Here is a 13,385-nt window from a genome sequence, read left to right as displayed (position 1 = left end):
CGTCACTCTGTTTTACACTGCACTACTCTATCACTGCTCTACTCTATCACTGCTCTGTATGCCACTTTAGTCTGCACCTCTAAATCACTGCATTCTATGACATTCTACTCTGCAACACCGCGCTCTCCGCCACTGAACTCTACTTTGCACCACTGTACTGCTCTCTGTGCCACTATACTCTGTGCCACCACACTCTACCCCTCCAGTCTAACCAGTCTACCCTGTCAACGCACTCTATCCTACTCTAATCTACTATGCACCACTGCACACTATACCACTCCACTCTATGCCACTCTATTCGGCAACACTGGGCTCTACTCTGTACTACTCCACACTTGGATATCCAACTATTTGGGTAAGTGCCTTGCCCACAGCACGGGCTTCCAATTACTTCTAATTGGTTTATTAGTAGTAAATATATACTACAATAGTGTTGTATGATCTTTTGACACTTTTCTGACAGAGATTTTGTTTACGTTACTCTTTTAGATATACCCAGTAATACCGAAGACATATGAACTGATTACTGGTGTAGTATAAAAATGTATTGTTCGTTTGCCTAAGCACCAAATAGCAGCAGCTTATTGTTTACACACGGTCCTGAAGAAAGCCCGGATACTTCTCTACAGATCAATAGGGCTGAAACATGTTGACCTTTTACATCGAGAAGTTTAAAGCTCTATTTGCACTGCTTTTTAACCCTGATGGTGAAACCTACAAAATAAAAATATTTTGGTTCTCACCACTCAGTTTTAACTTCACCACACTTTTTTCCTAAATTAGCTGATTGTTTGCGCTGCTGTTTTCTCACTCCACTCACCGCATAAGGGACTAAAAAGGATCTCCTTTGTATACAGCCTCATCTTTACATATAACATCCCTGGACTCCTCCCTCACAGTGAGGGGGTTGTAGCCCTCGGTGGAACTAGGTTTTTCCATCGGGAGAAAGAACTCAATGATGAAGCATGTCACCTAGGGTGAGTGAGGGTTCCAGTCCTATAAAGGGATTTTTCCTAGTGGGAGTTTACCGTAACTAACCTCTGTCACTTGTGATCATTGTTCACTCTTAGACCCAAGATAGTTCTTTGTGTTTTGTAGTAAACGTGATTGGGGTATTACTATCTTGCAGGTCTATAAACTTTTCTCCCTTGGACCCTCCCCCATTGTTGTGTTTTCTACTCCACACTTGTGCCATCTCCGCCACTACTCTGTGCCACTGCACTGTACCCTGCACCACTCTACCCTGCACCAAGGTGGCCTCTTCACTATACTCTGAAAAAATCTACTGTATGCAAATGCATTCTTCACCACTCAAGCTACGCTGCTCCACTCCACTCTACTCTACATCACTGTGCTAAAAGCCACTCTACTCTAAACCCCTGCACTGTATATGCCATTTATTGCTGATCTGCCAGGTGTCATGTGGTATCTTTTCTTAGCAGTGCAATCCAGCACTTCTCCCACAGGTTGCAGCACAAGTGTCTCCAGAAATCCAGGTTTGGCCCAGCTAGAGTTGGATCATTCACTAATGATGCTTCAGCTCCTGACATTGGTTCTGTAGATCATAGATTGTATTGGGGGGGGGGGGGCAGTAGTTATCCTTCTTTTGTGTCCAGAGGAACATGCACAAGCCAACCTAAAGTCTATATTCTTTTCCAACTAGGAATAAGTGCCAACTTTCTTCGCTGTTACAACAAACAAATGATGGACGGAATGCTGACAATGCAGACATTCTCCCCCAGTCAAGAGATCTGGGTTAAATCCATCGTTCTTTTGCCCACTACGCCACCCCAGTTCAGACATGGCCATATGCAAATCAGTCTTGACCCTGTGCCTCATGGGAACAGTCCAGCCCGAACTGCCAAGCCATGTCTTCCCTGGACCGGAATCAAGCATCCTAGGACCGGTTTCTGGCTATCAGCCGTCATCAGCCAGGATAGCTTGACTCCAATGGCGTAGTGAGCACGGGTCCCACGTCTGGGAATACCCATCCCACTTAGGGCGAAAAGCGTTACAACAAACAAATGATGGACGGAATGCTGACAATGCAGACATTCTCCCCCAGTCAAGAGATCTAGGTTAAATCCATCGTTCTTTTGCCCACTACGCCACCCCAGTTCAGACATGGCCATATGCAAATCAGTCTTGACCCTGTGCCTCATGGGAACAGTCCAGCCCGAACTGCCAAGCCATGTCTTCCCTGGACCGGAATCAAGCATCCTAGGACCGGTTTCTGGCTATCAGCCGTCATCATCCAGGATAGCTTGACTCCAGTGGCGTAGTGAGCACGGGTCTCACGTCTGGGAATACCCATCCCACTTAGGGCAAAAAGCGTTACAACAAACAAATGATGGACGGAATGCTGACAATGCAGACATTCTCCCCCAGTCAAGAGATCTGGGTTAAATCCATCGTTCTTTTGCCCACTACGCCACCCCAGTTCAGACATGGCCATATGCAAATCAGTCTTGACCCTGTGCCTAATGGGAACAGTCCAGCCCGAACTGCCAAGCCATGTCTTCCCTGGACCGGAATCAAGCATCCTAGGACCGGTTTCTGGCTATCAGCCGTCATCAGCCAGGATAGCATGACTCCAGTGGCGTAGTGAGCACGGGTCCCACGTCTGGGAATACCCATCCCACTTAGGGCGAAAAGCGTTACAACAAACAAATGATGGACGGAATGCTGACTTTGACGCCCTGAGTGGGAAGGGTATGCCCAGACGTGGGCCCCTTGCTCTCCATGCCACTGGAATCAAGCTATCCTGGCTGAAGAGGGGTGAAACCCTGAAACTGGTCCTAGGATGCTTGTTTCCAGTCCAGGGAGGACCTGGCTTGGCAGTTCGGGCTGGACTGTTCCCATGAGGCACAGGGTCAAGACTGATTTGCATATGGCTGGGTTCAAACTGGAACGGCATGGTGAGCAAAAAAACGATGGATTGAGGCCCAGATCTCTGTACTGGGGTGAATGTATGACATTGTTCTGCATTCTGTCCATCAATTGTTGTTTTTTTAACTTTCTTCGCTGAGCACAGTTTTCATGGTCTTTTAAAGCAGAAACTCCAAGGTCGGAGCAGTTTTTGCGGGTGAAGGTGGTTTGTAGATCCAAGCCAGACAGATCTTCTACAAAAGGCCACAATTGCTAGGTGACAGGAACAAAAGGAGAGGAAAAATCGGTGGGTTTCACTTTAGTGGAAGAAATTTGCACTAGACAAAGGAAGGTAATGCAAAGCTTCTGCCACCCAATAAGACTACTCCTGGGGAGACTGCTCAGTGCAGGGATATTAAGGCTTTCATATTCACCATAGGAGAGCACCATCTTGAGCATATCTGTGGATGCTGTCCCAAAGCGATAGATACCACGATTCATTAGTGTCAGGAAGCAAGGTACATGCACATAGATACACAAGAGAATGTTAGGTGGATCAGTGATGTTCAGGTATCTTGAGGTTAGTGCCACCCGTCCCAAGACGGAGAGTGTATGTTAAGGTTTTGTTTCAGAAGAGAATTGTTTATGGTTGTGCTACCATCCACTGTTCACCACCCAGATTCCTAGTTTGTCATTTTAAATAACATAACAGCAGTCAATCTGTGATGTCTCCTTTTTCATGTGAGATGGTTGGTGATCACCAACATCACACTTTGAGATCTTTTTAATTGAGACTTTTCTAGCATGCATCACTGTACGTTCCTTATAAACCCATGAGAGACCTCCAACATGCTTCCTCAAACTTGTAGTATCCTATGTGTCTGTTCCCTTTATGTCTGAGCTGGAATGCTGAGAGTGAATGATGTAATTCAGTGTGTGTATTGGGTGGAGTGGAAGCTGGGAGATGGGGACATTGGAGGAAGTGTAAATCCCTGACAAAGGCCTACTTCCTGTTGCTCTAATAAAGGGGCATATCATGAAGTAAAGAACTTGCCTCTTACTGGAGTGGCTCCAGATTGTTGCATAAAGACCCAGCTCTTTAACGTCAACAAAACCGTGTACCACTTGCACAATACTGTGATCCTGCATCCGTTTGCCTTCTGTCTCAACGCCACTTCCCGCCGCTGCGTCCCTGCGGCCCCGCCCCCCTGATTTCCCATTCGCCGCCCCACTCTTGCCTCCCAGTTGCTCCTCCCTCCCACAGCCCCTCATATGGAGGCCGCGCGGTGGTGGAGGGAGCGACCCTTGACCCTGTCTCCAGGTAGGTCGCCCCCCTCAGCCGCCACCCGGTCCCCCCTGTGCCGCTGTCCCGCTGCCATTGCGCGGGTCTGACTGTTCTTGTTTGTTTTCTGTGCCTGCCCGTCTCCGTCGTTTTCCTAACCTATTGCCTTTGTCCTGACCTTATTCTTTTATTTTCCCACATTGCCATTACTTTTGAGTACTTTTGTGCCCTTTTATGACCCCCCTGGCCCCCGTTTGCCTTCTGTCTCTCCGCCTCTTCCCGCTGCTGCGTCCCTGCGGCCCCGCCCCCCGATTTTCCATTTGCTGCTCCTCCCTCCCACAGCCCCTCATATGGAGGCCGCACAGCGGCCACGCGCAGCGGGTGCGCTGCTGGCGCGCCAAAGACGCGCCCGTCCGAGCCTGGACCGCGCCCAGCGCCAGAACCCCTGGCCCTCACCAAATCCAGGAAACCCGACTGAGATACGACACCGCCACCCTCAACGCACTTCACACCGGACGAGCACCTGCCTGCTACCGAGCTACCCCGAAGCGCACCCACTGACCCTTCACCTGCCAAGCCTGCAAACTCACCTGCCTCCGAACCTGCACCCCGCCCCCCGGACCAAGCAACAACAACCACCTCAAGTGCATCCTACTCAACACCCGCTCCATCCACAAGCACGCCGTTGAACTCTGGGACCTCCTCGATACAACAGCACCGGACGTCGCCTTCCTCACGGAAACTTGGATGAATGCCTCCTCAGCCCCCGACATCGCCGTAGCCATCCCGGACGGCTACAAGATCACCCGCAAGGACCGCGTCAACCAAACCGGAGGAGGAATCGCCATCATCTACAGGAACACCATCAGCGTCACAACCAACACCGAAGACACCCTCATCGCCGCCGAACACCTACACTTCCAGATCCACACCGACCCCAAGACCACCCTCAGAGGAACCCTCATCTACACACCTCCGGGCCCGCGCACACAATTCAGTGAAACCATCGCCGACTTCATCAGCCCGCATGCCCTCGCCTTATCAGAATACATCCTCCTAGGGGACCTGAACTTCCACCTGGAGAACAATAACGACAACAACACCACCACCCTGCTCGACAACCTCGCCAACCTCGGACTCAAGCAACTGGTGAACACCCCCACCCACTACGCTGGCCACACCCTCGACCCCCATCTTCTCCGCCAGCAACCACGTCTCCTTCAGCCACTCCACCGGACTACACTGGACCGACCACAGCTGCATCCATTTCACCTTCAAGAAGACTACATCCAACCACCGCCCGCACCAGATCCCCCGCAGATGCTGGAGCAAAGTCACCACAGACCAGCTAACTACATCACTGAGCCAGAACCCACCAACCGACACCTCTGACACCAACAACGCAGCCCACAATCTCGCACAGTGGATCACCAACTGCGCCGACGCCCTTGCTCCACTTAAGAACCCCCCAGGCAAGGCCGGCAACAGGAAAACCACATGGTTCACCGACGAAAATCTGGCGCCTCGAACGGACGACAGAAAACATGACGGCTCTCAAGAACGCCACTCACGAACACCACCAGCTGATCCGCACCACCAAAAGGACATCGTTCAAAGAGAGGCTGGACAACAACAGCCACAACAGCAAGGAACTCTTCAGCATCGTAAAAGAGCTCTTCAACCCTAGCGCCAGCAGCAATGACATCACACCGTCGCAAGACCTCTGCAACTCCCTCGCCACGTTCTTCCACCGCAAGATCGCCGATGTACACGACAGCTTCGGCGCCCAGATTCCGCCTCCAGCCACCAAACCAACGCCCCCCACCACCACCCGGACCCCCGTCAGCACTGAAGACACCACCCACATCATGAACACCATCCACTCTGGCTCCCCCTCTGACCCATGCCCTCACCACATCTTCAACAAAGCCGACACCATCATCGCACCCCACCTCCGGAACGTCATAAACAACTCCCTCACGTCAGCCACCTTTCCAGAGAGCTGGAAGCACGCAGAGATCAACGCCCTTCTGAAGAAACCCACAGCGGACCCAAAAGACATCAAGAACTTCCGCCCCATCTCTCTTCTTCCTTTTCCGGCAAAAGTCATCGAGAAGATCGTCAATAAACAGCTGACTGCATTCCTCGAGGCAAACAACTCCCTCGACCCATCCCAGTCCGGATTCCGAGCCAACCACAGCACCAAGACCGCCCTCATCGCAGCCACCGACGACATCAGGACCCTGCTGGACAACGGGGAAACAACCGCTCTCATCCTCCTAGACCTCTCAGCCGCCTTTGATACCGTCTGCCACCGCATCCTAATAACCCACCTCCACAACGCTGGAATCCAAGGAAAAGCCCTGGACTGGATCACCTCGTTCCTCTCCGACAGATCCCAGAGAGTCCGCCTCCCTCCCTTCCGCTCCGCGGCCACCAAGATCATCTGCGGCGTACCCCAAGACTCCTTGCTCAGCCCAACCCTCTTCAATATCTACATGAGCCCCCTCGCCGCCATCGCACGCAAACACAACCTCAACATCATCTCCTACACCGACGACACCCAGCTGATACTCTCCCTCACCAAAGACCCAGCCACCGCCAAAATCAACCTCCAGGAAGGAATGAAAGACGTCGCGGAATGGATGAAGCTCAGTCGTCTCAAACTGAACTCAGACAAGACGGAAGTCCTCATCCTCGGTCAATCCCCATCCGCCTAGGACGACACCTGGTGGCCCACAGCGCTGGGCGCCGCACTGACACCCACGGACCACGCACGCAACCTGGGATTCATCCTGGACTCCTCCCGCACAATGACCAAACAAGTCAACGCCATCTCATCCTCATGCTTCAACATCCTGCGTATGCTCCGGAAAATCTTCCGGTGGTTCCCCACCGAAACCAGAAAGACGGTCACCCAGGCCCTCGTCACCAGCCGACTGGACTACGGGAACGCCCCATACGCAGGAACCACAACCAAACTTCAGAAACGACTTCAGCGCACACAGAACGCCTCCACATGACTCATCCTCGACATCCCACGCCACAGCCACATATCTGCCCACCTGAGTAACCTGCACTGGCTCCCCGTCAGCAAAAGGATCACGTTCAGGCTCCTCACCCACGCACACAAGGCGCTCCACGACATGGGCCCCGAATACCTCAACAACCGCCTCACGTTATACACTCCGACCCGCCAGCTCTGCTCCGCCAGCCTCGCCCTCGCCACCACCTCACGGATTCGCAGAACCACCACCGGAGGGAGATCGTTCTCCTACCTAGCCGCCAAGACATGGAACCTCCCTCCCCGCACACCTACGACTGACCCAGATCCATCTCACCTTCAGGAAACACCTCAAGACCTGGCTATTCGAGCAGTAGCAGATCCCCCCCCCCCCTCCCTCCAGCGCCTTGAGACCCTCACGGGTGAGTAGTGCGCTCTATAAATGTATTGATTGATTGATTGCATCGAGGATGCAAATTGCAGGGGTTCTGAGCTTGCCAATTTGTAGCAGTTGCAGGGTCCAATTGCAGTGCACATCAGAGAAGCTTACTCCTCGGTGTATTCCTCGCCTAGCTGGGCTTCTATGTCACAACGGGTCTCCTTGGGTCTGTGAGTTTCTGAACTGCTAGAAATCCGGTGTTCTTCACCCGGGGTTCTCGTGGTTCCAGTCCTTTTCTTGCTTTGGTTTGACAAGGTCATCTTCTTTCTGATGGAGTTGGGGTGGACACGATCTCCTCCTCTTCTGTCCCACTTAAAGGACTCACTAATAGGATCCTTCCCTATTTGGAGGCGAACATCTGACCTGTTGACAGTTCTTGGCTCCTCCTCTTTGATGCCTGGCAATTGTCTCGGCTGAACGTGTCTGTTGTGACTGTCAGGTCTCGGAGTAAATGAGGATTATCTTGCAGGATAACGGCAGGGCAACCTGCCACACTCGCTTACAGTAAAGCACCCATCCACTCAACACACACAATAACCACACGTTCCCCCTATGTGGGACCACAGGAACTGCATTTTTATGAGGAACTGGACGAATTGCATAGGAAAAAGGCAACAGGCAATCTATCCACAGGGTGACAGGTTGAAAAGGACACTCGGTGCTAAACTGCCAGTACTATCGGTTGCCTCAGACCCTGGAATGCGGGACAGCTTGTGGTTCTGTTTTGAGTCACACCCTTTCCTTTCTCTTGATTTCGAACAGAGCACAGTTAGAACATTGAGCATCTCCAGAGGACTCGTAGATGGTCAGGTTCATTGAACAGAAAACGTAGGGCAGGCTTGAAAAAAAAAAGGTGGAGTAGAATGGCTTTTCTGAGTGATGACATGGACCCCTTTGAGTAGAGCGACTACCTAAGGGTTTTGAGAGAGGTACCTTTTGCAGGAAATGGCTACAAATTGGTCATATTTTTATTTCTTCACCAAAGTATTAATTTGAATGCGGGTTTTGAAGCTTAAATTGGCAAAGCAATTCTGATGCAAGTTTTGGCCTATGAAATGACCATCTTCCGTTTGTGATTTCTAATATGGGAGTCTTTCCAGCAAAAAGGATGTGTGGGAAGGAGTATCCATCCATTAGGAGAACACGTTACCCTTGGCAGGGCTTTGTCTAATATTATGGCCAACACTGCAGTACTGCATCTGAAGGGCATCAATGGGGAGGATGAGCAGTGGGGCTGGTCTTCTTGCCCTTTCCAGCAGTGTGGGATAGATAACTGGAATGGCAATAGTGCTGGTCTGTAATATTGCAAGATCGCCACCTTTTGCTTCAGGGTGAATTGCATCAACATTTTCAGATCCATTTCCCCCCTGGCTGGAAGGACTTCAATATAACAAATCTGTGTTAAGGAAACGCATCAATCATGAAAAGCATAACCAAAGGTAAGTATCCCTGTGCCTTATTGGAATATGAGAATATTTCAAAGGCAGATTAGCGGCATTGTCTCTCTCTCTCTTCTTTTGCATTATCCTAAGTCACTCCGGGTGTCCAAGTCTTAGCTGATGATCCCACAGTGCTCTCATCTTTATAAATATTACTAAATACAAATTATGACTGCTTCCTGTGTGTTAATTAGTTTTCAGTAAACGTACAATTGTTTAAAAAAATTAATTGTGCTGAAGACTCAACCCCCATCACAGTCCTGCTCCGATTACCGGCCGATCTCTCTTATCAACACTGAGCTTAAAGTCTACGCTACCGTCCTTGCGCAACGGCTGCACCCGTTTCTGGACGCGCTGGTTCACCCGGACCAATGCGGGTTTATGCCAAACCGAGGAACCAGACACTGCCTGCGGCGCCTGCATCTTGCTCTGGCCCACCGAGAGCGCCCTTCTCCTTATCTGGCCCTTCTACTGGTGGACTTCGAGAAGGCCTTTGATTCGGTGGGGTGGGAATAACTTGGAGACACCTTAGAGCTAATGGGGTTCGGCCCCCAGTTTCGCGCCATGGTTCGGGTTCTTTACGCGGACCCACGAGCTCGGGTGCTGGTCAATGGGACCTTGTCCCGTGTGTTTTCCATAGGGCAGGGGACGCGGCAGGGCTGCCCGCTCTCGCCCCTCCTCTTCGCCCTTCCTCTTCGCCCTGGCGATGGAGCCCCTGGCTGTGCTCATCCGGGCAGATCCTGCTCTCCGTGGTTGGGACTGGCCGGGTATGGTCCCTGATAAAATTGCGTTGTATGCGGACGACGTTCTTATTTATCTCTCAGATCCGGCTGTCTCGGGTCCTCGGGTGCGCCGAACTCTTCATCGGTTTGGGCAGGCATCTGGTCTCCGTCTGAACTCCGGGAAGTCTGTCCTGGTTCCGCTACACCCTTCACGGGAGTGTTTTGATTGGCAGTCTGACATTCCCCTCCGACGGCTGTCCTTTAAATACCTGGGGATTTGGGTTACCCTTCTCCCGGAACTGTGCTGGGCTCTCAACGTGGCACCTGTGGTTAACAAGGCTAGATCAGATATGATGAAGTGGCAGTCTCTCCCATTGAATCCGCTGGGAAGGATTGCTCTTTATAAGATGATGATCCTCCCTCGGTTTCTATATATGCTCCAAAACACGCCCTGCTCCTTGCCCCGCTCTTGGTTTCGGTACCTGGACAAGACCGCGACTAAATTTCTTTGGGGCGGAGGCCTGAGCATGACGAATCTTTACCTATACTATCTCGCTACGCTGCTGCTGGTGGTCCACGACTGGTTTTCGGGTGGGTGGGACGATCCGGCTTATAGACTGGAGGTGCAGCTCATTGGATACTCTTCTATTTAGAATATGCTCTATGGCGCGATGGTCCCTGGATCGCTTCCGGAGGTCGTGCGGACCCCCTTTCTGGCGTGGCGAGCGGCTCTACGGCACACCCAGTGGTCGAGGGTGCTAACCCGGGTGACACCGCTATGGCATGGCACTTGGATGCGGGAGGTGGTGGGGCTCGATGACTTTCGCAGCTGGGACCTCCTGGGGATCTCCTGCCTGGGCGACGTCTGGCGGGGAAGCCACATGTGCTCCTTTCAAGAGCTCCGGAGTCGGTTTTCTCTGCATCCCTCACAATTTTATCGTTATCTCCAGCTGCGCCATGTGCTCCAATCTCACGTCCCCCTAGACTCCAAACTCCCTGACCATAGCCCGCCTGAAGCCCAGGTGATGCTGGGATATCTTGGGAAGGGGGGCATCTCCCGTATTTATCGATCCTTGGTTAATAATACCCCGATGGACTGGAGTGGGCTGAAGCAGCGGTGGGAGGCCAGGGTGGGTCCTCTGGACGACAATGATTGGAGGGACGCCCTTATGGCACCCAGGACAATCACCGCATCGATTGCGGCTTGTCCAGGTTTATTACCTTCACACTGCATACCTGACCCCGGAGCGTCTGTTTCGCGCAGGCCTGTGCCAGGGGGCCTCGTGCGCGCGGTGCGGGGTGGAACCGGCAGATTTTTCATATGGTCTGGTCTTGCCCTCGCCTGGACAGCTTCTGGGGGGAGATTGAAACTGTCTTAACTGACGTTCTGGGATGGGAGGTCCCCCATGACCCTCGATTAGCTCTGTAGGGCATAACGGATGGGCTGTGTGGCTCCCGTAACGAGCACTATTTCCTAACCACGGCCCTGGTGGTGGCCAAGAGAGATATAGCGGCCGCCTGGAAGCAGGTTGACCCACCCAGGGGAGACAAATGGCGGAGAGGGGTGGATTGGTGCGCTGCACAGGAACGGACACTGTACGCTACAAGGGGTTGCCCCAAAAAGTTCCGTAAAGTATGGGGGAAATGGCTCGGGGGCTTAGTTTAGGGGGGGGTATGCATAGGGCGGGAACGGAGGGAGAAGGGTGGGGGAGATTGCTTGTGCTGCTGTTTTTTAATTACTATGTGACAGGTCTGACTGCTACCAAATTGCTCAATTTGCTGTATGTCCTTTTAGATCTTGATGCCTATTTGAAAATAAAAACTTGTTTATCAAAAAAAAAAAAAAATAATTGTGAAGATGTAGCACTATGTTTCTTAGTAGGGGGATTTTGAAGATGGACTGTCTTTTATAGTCCTCTATGAAAACTGAAGAAATGTTTATTCACTATAGATTCCCTCTTCCCAAGGTTAGTTGCCACGGTAATTCCGGGAATTAGAATGACCTTTGCATAGTTGTATTGAGTAAATGTTCATTCAGTGTCTTACTGCTTGCAATGGTAAAATAATTTGAACATACATGTTTTATGATGCATGCATATGTGTAGTGCTTTTCTACTCTTGATATGGTCTGATAGCGCGTTTGGAGTTTTAGCATCCTTTGTGCTTATATCACCTGTTTATTTTCTTGCAGTCTGGAATACAATTCTAAGCGGGCCAGTTTTTGTTAAATAAGTTCTCTCGATGACGGAGCTATCAGCATCTTTACCTCAGTTCCAGCAAGGACAGCTGACAGAAGATTCACATCCTACTAACACAGTACGTAAGGTGGTGCTTCAAAAACGACTCCATGTTCAAGGCTCTGCTATCAGTTTTTGAACGTATGGAGGAGCTATAACTGCAGCTGCTGCTTCTCCAAATTGCTCTACAGGGTGGTTTTATAAGCACATTGGAGAACGAGCTGCTGGGTGATCAATGATACAGGGATCCCTAATCGTGAGGGCATTTTGTACTGTAATTGTGTATACCTAATACTTGCAGATTGGTTGAAAATGTATTATGAGGGGTTTAAGCGGCATAGGATGCTGATGACATTTATTTTCACAGTATTATAAAGCATGAACCAGACTTTGAAAGGCTTTGTAAGGCAGTGCATAGTAATTTAAAACATGCCTTAGAAGAGTACAAAGGAGGCATTAAAACTCGCATCATATTGAGTTGTTGCCCTTTCTCCAATCACTCGATGCTTCTAGATGCACAACTGAATGGCCTTGGGTGATGCTGCATGGCCAAGTCAACTCTCCGAGAGTAGACTTGAGCTGTTGTATTCATCCAGCTCGATCAGCACACTCTTCCGTCTGAAGCTTTAATTAAGAGTTGCCTAGGACACAAAATAACACCTTTGGCGACTGTTGTTTTAGATCAAAGGCCTCATGCTAAAGGGGAGAACAGAGTTAATGGGTGATGAGGGAGAGTGGGAAGGGACCAGACAGAGGACATCGGATGGAAAATTTATGTTTTGAGACGTATATAAAAGGTGCTTTTGGCAAGGCGGACTGGTCAGAGAAGAGAATGGTCTGTGCCATTATGCTGTCCTAGGCGAAACCGTAGAAGGAAGTGCTGGATTATCTCTTTTCCCCCCTGAAATGTATTTCTTGCTTAGGAATGAAAGTGGAAGTTAAGTTGTCTAGGAGGAAATTGTAGAAGGTCTAGAGGATTCCTCCTTTTTTAAATCTAGGTCTTCCAAGGTTTCTGGGATCTGAGAATAGTATTGGGATCACATGGAGGGGTGAGGTTAGAAGGATAAAATGAGGCAGAATGATCCGTACTTGCGCTTTCGGGGCATCAACTTGGGCTGCCAGTCTGGTTAGATTCTGAGCCACGACCTGATGGGTTCGCAGACTAGTAGTTGTCTGCATTTGAGAGCTGGAGAGTGGCTTGGGGGTTTGAACCCTTACTCAAAACTGACGGATGGGGTGTGGACCGGCGTATTTTGAAAACGGTTTCTTGGTGCAGGATTTATTATACCTGCTGCCCTTTCAATGGGTTTCAGTCTCACACACTGGACGTTGATACTTGACCTGGCCTCATGAATTTATGATATTTAGCACATGAAAATCACAGGTTCTCTATT

At 50.7% G+C, this 13,385-nt stretch overlaps 1 protein-coding gene across 1 annotated transcript in view; it reads left to right on the top strand.

Moving 5' to 3' along the window:
* The window catches only part of PSEN1 (presenilin 1), a 241,125-nt gene that overhangs the window by 18,940 nt on the left and 208,800 nt on the right, over positions 1 to 13,385 (top strand). The window contains exon 2 of the mRNA XM_085627269.1: positions 11,946 to 12,070. Coding sequence (XP_085483395.1) covers positions 11,996 to 12,070 — 75 coding nt within the window. The 5' untranslated portion in view covers positions 11,946 to 11,995. The remainder of the gene's footprint in view (positions 1 to 11,945; positions 12,071 to 13,385) is intronic.

This window comes from Triturus cristatus, chromosome 9, assembly GCF_964204655.1.
Source record: "Triturus cristatus chromosome 9, aTriCri1.1, whole genome shotgun sequence".
Taxonomy (NCBI): Eukaryota; Metazoa; Chordata; class Amphibia; order Caudata; family Salamandridae; genus Triturus; species Triturus cristatus.
This window is presented reverse-complemented; position numbering and strand designations above follow the sequence as displayed.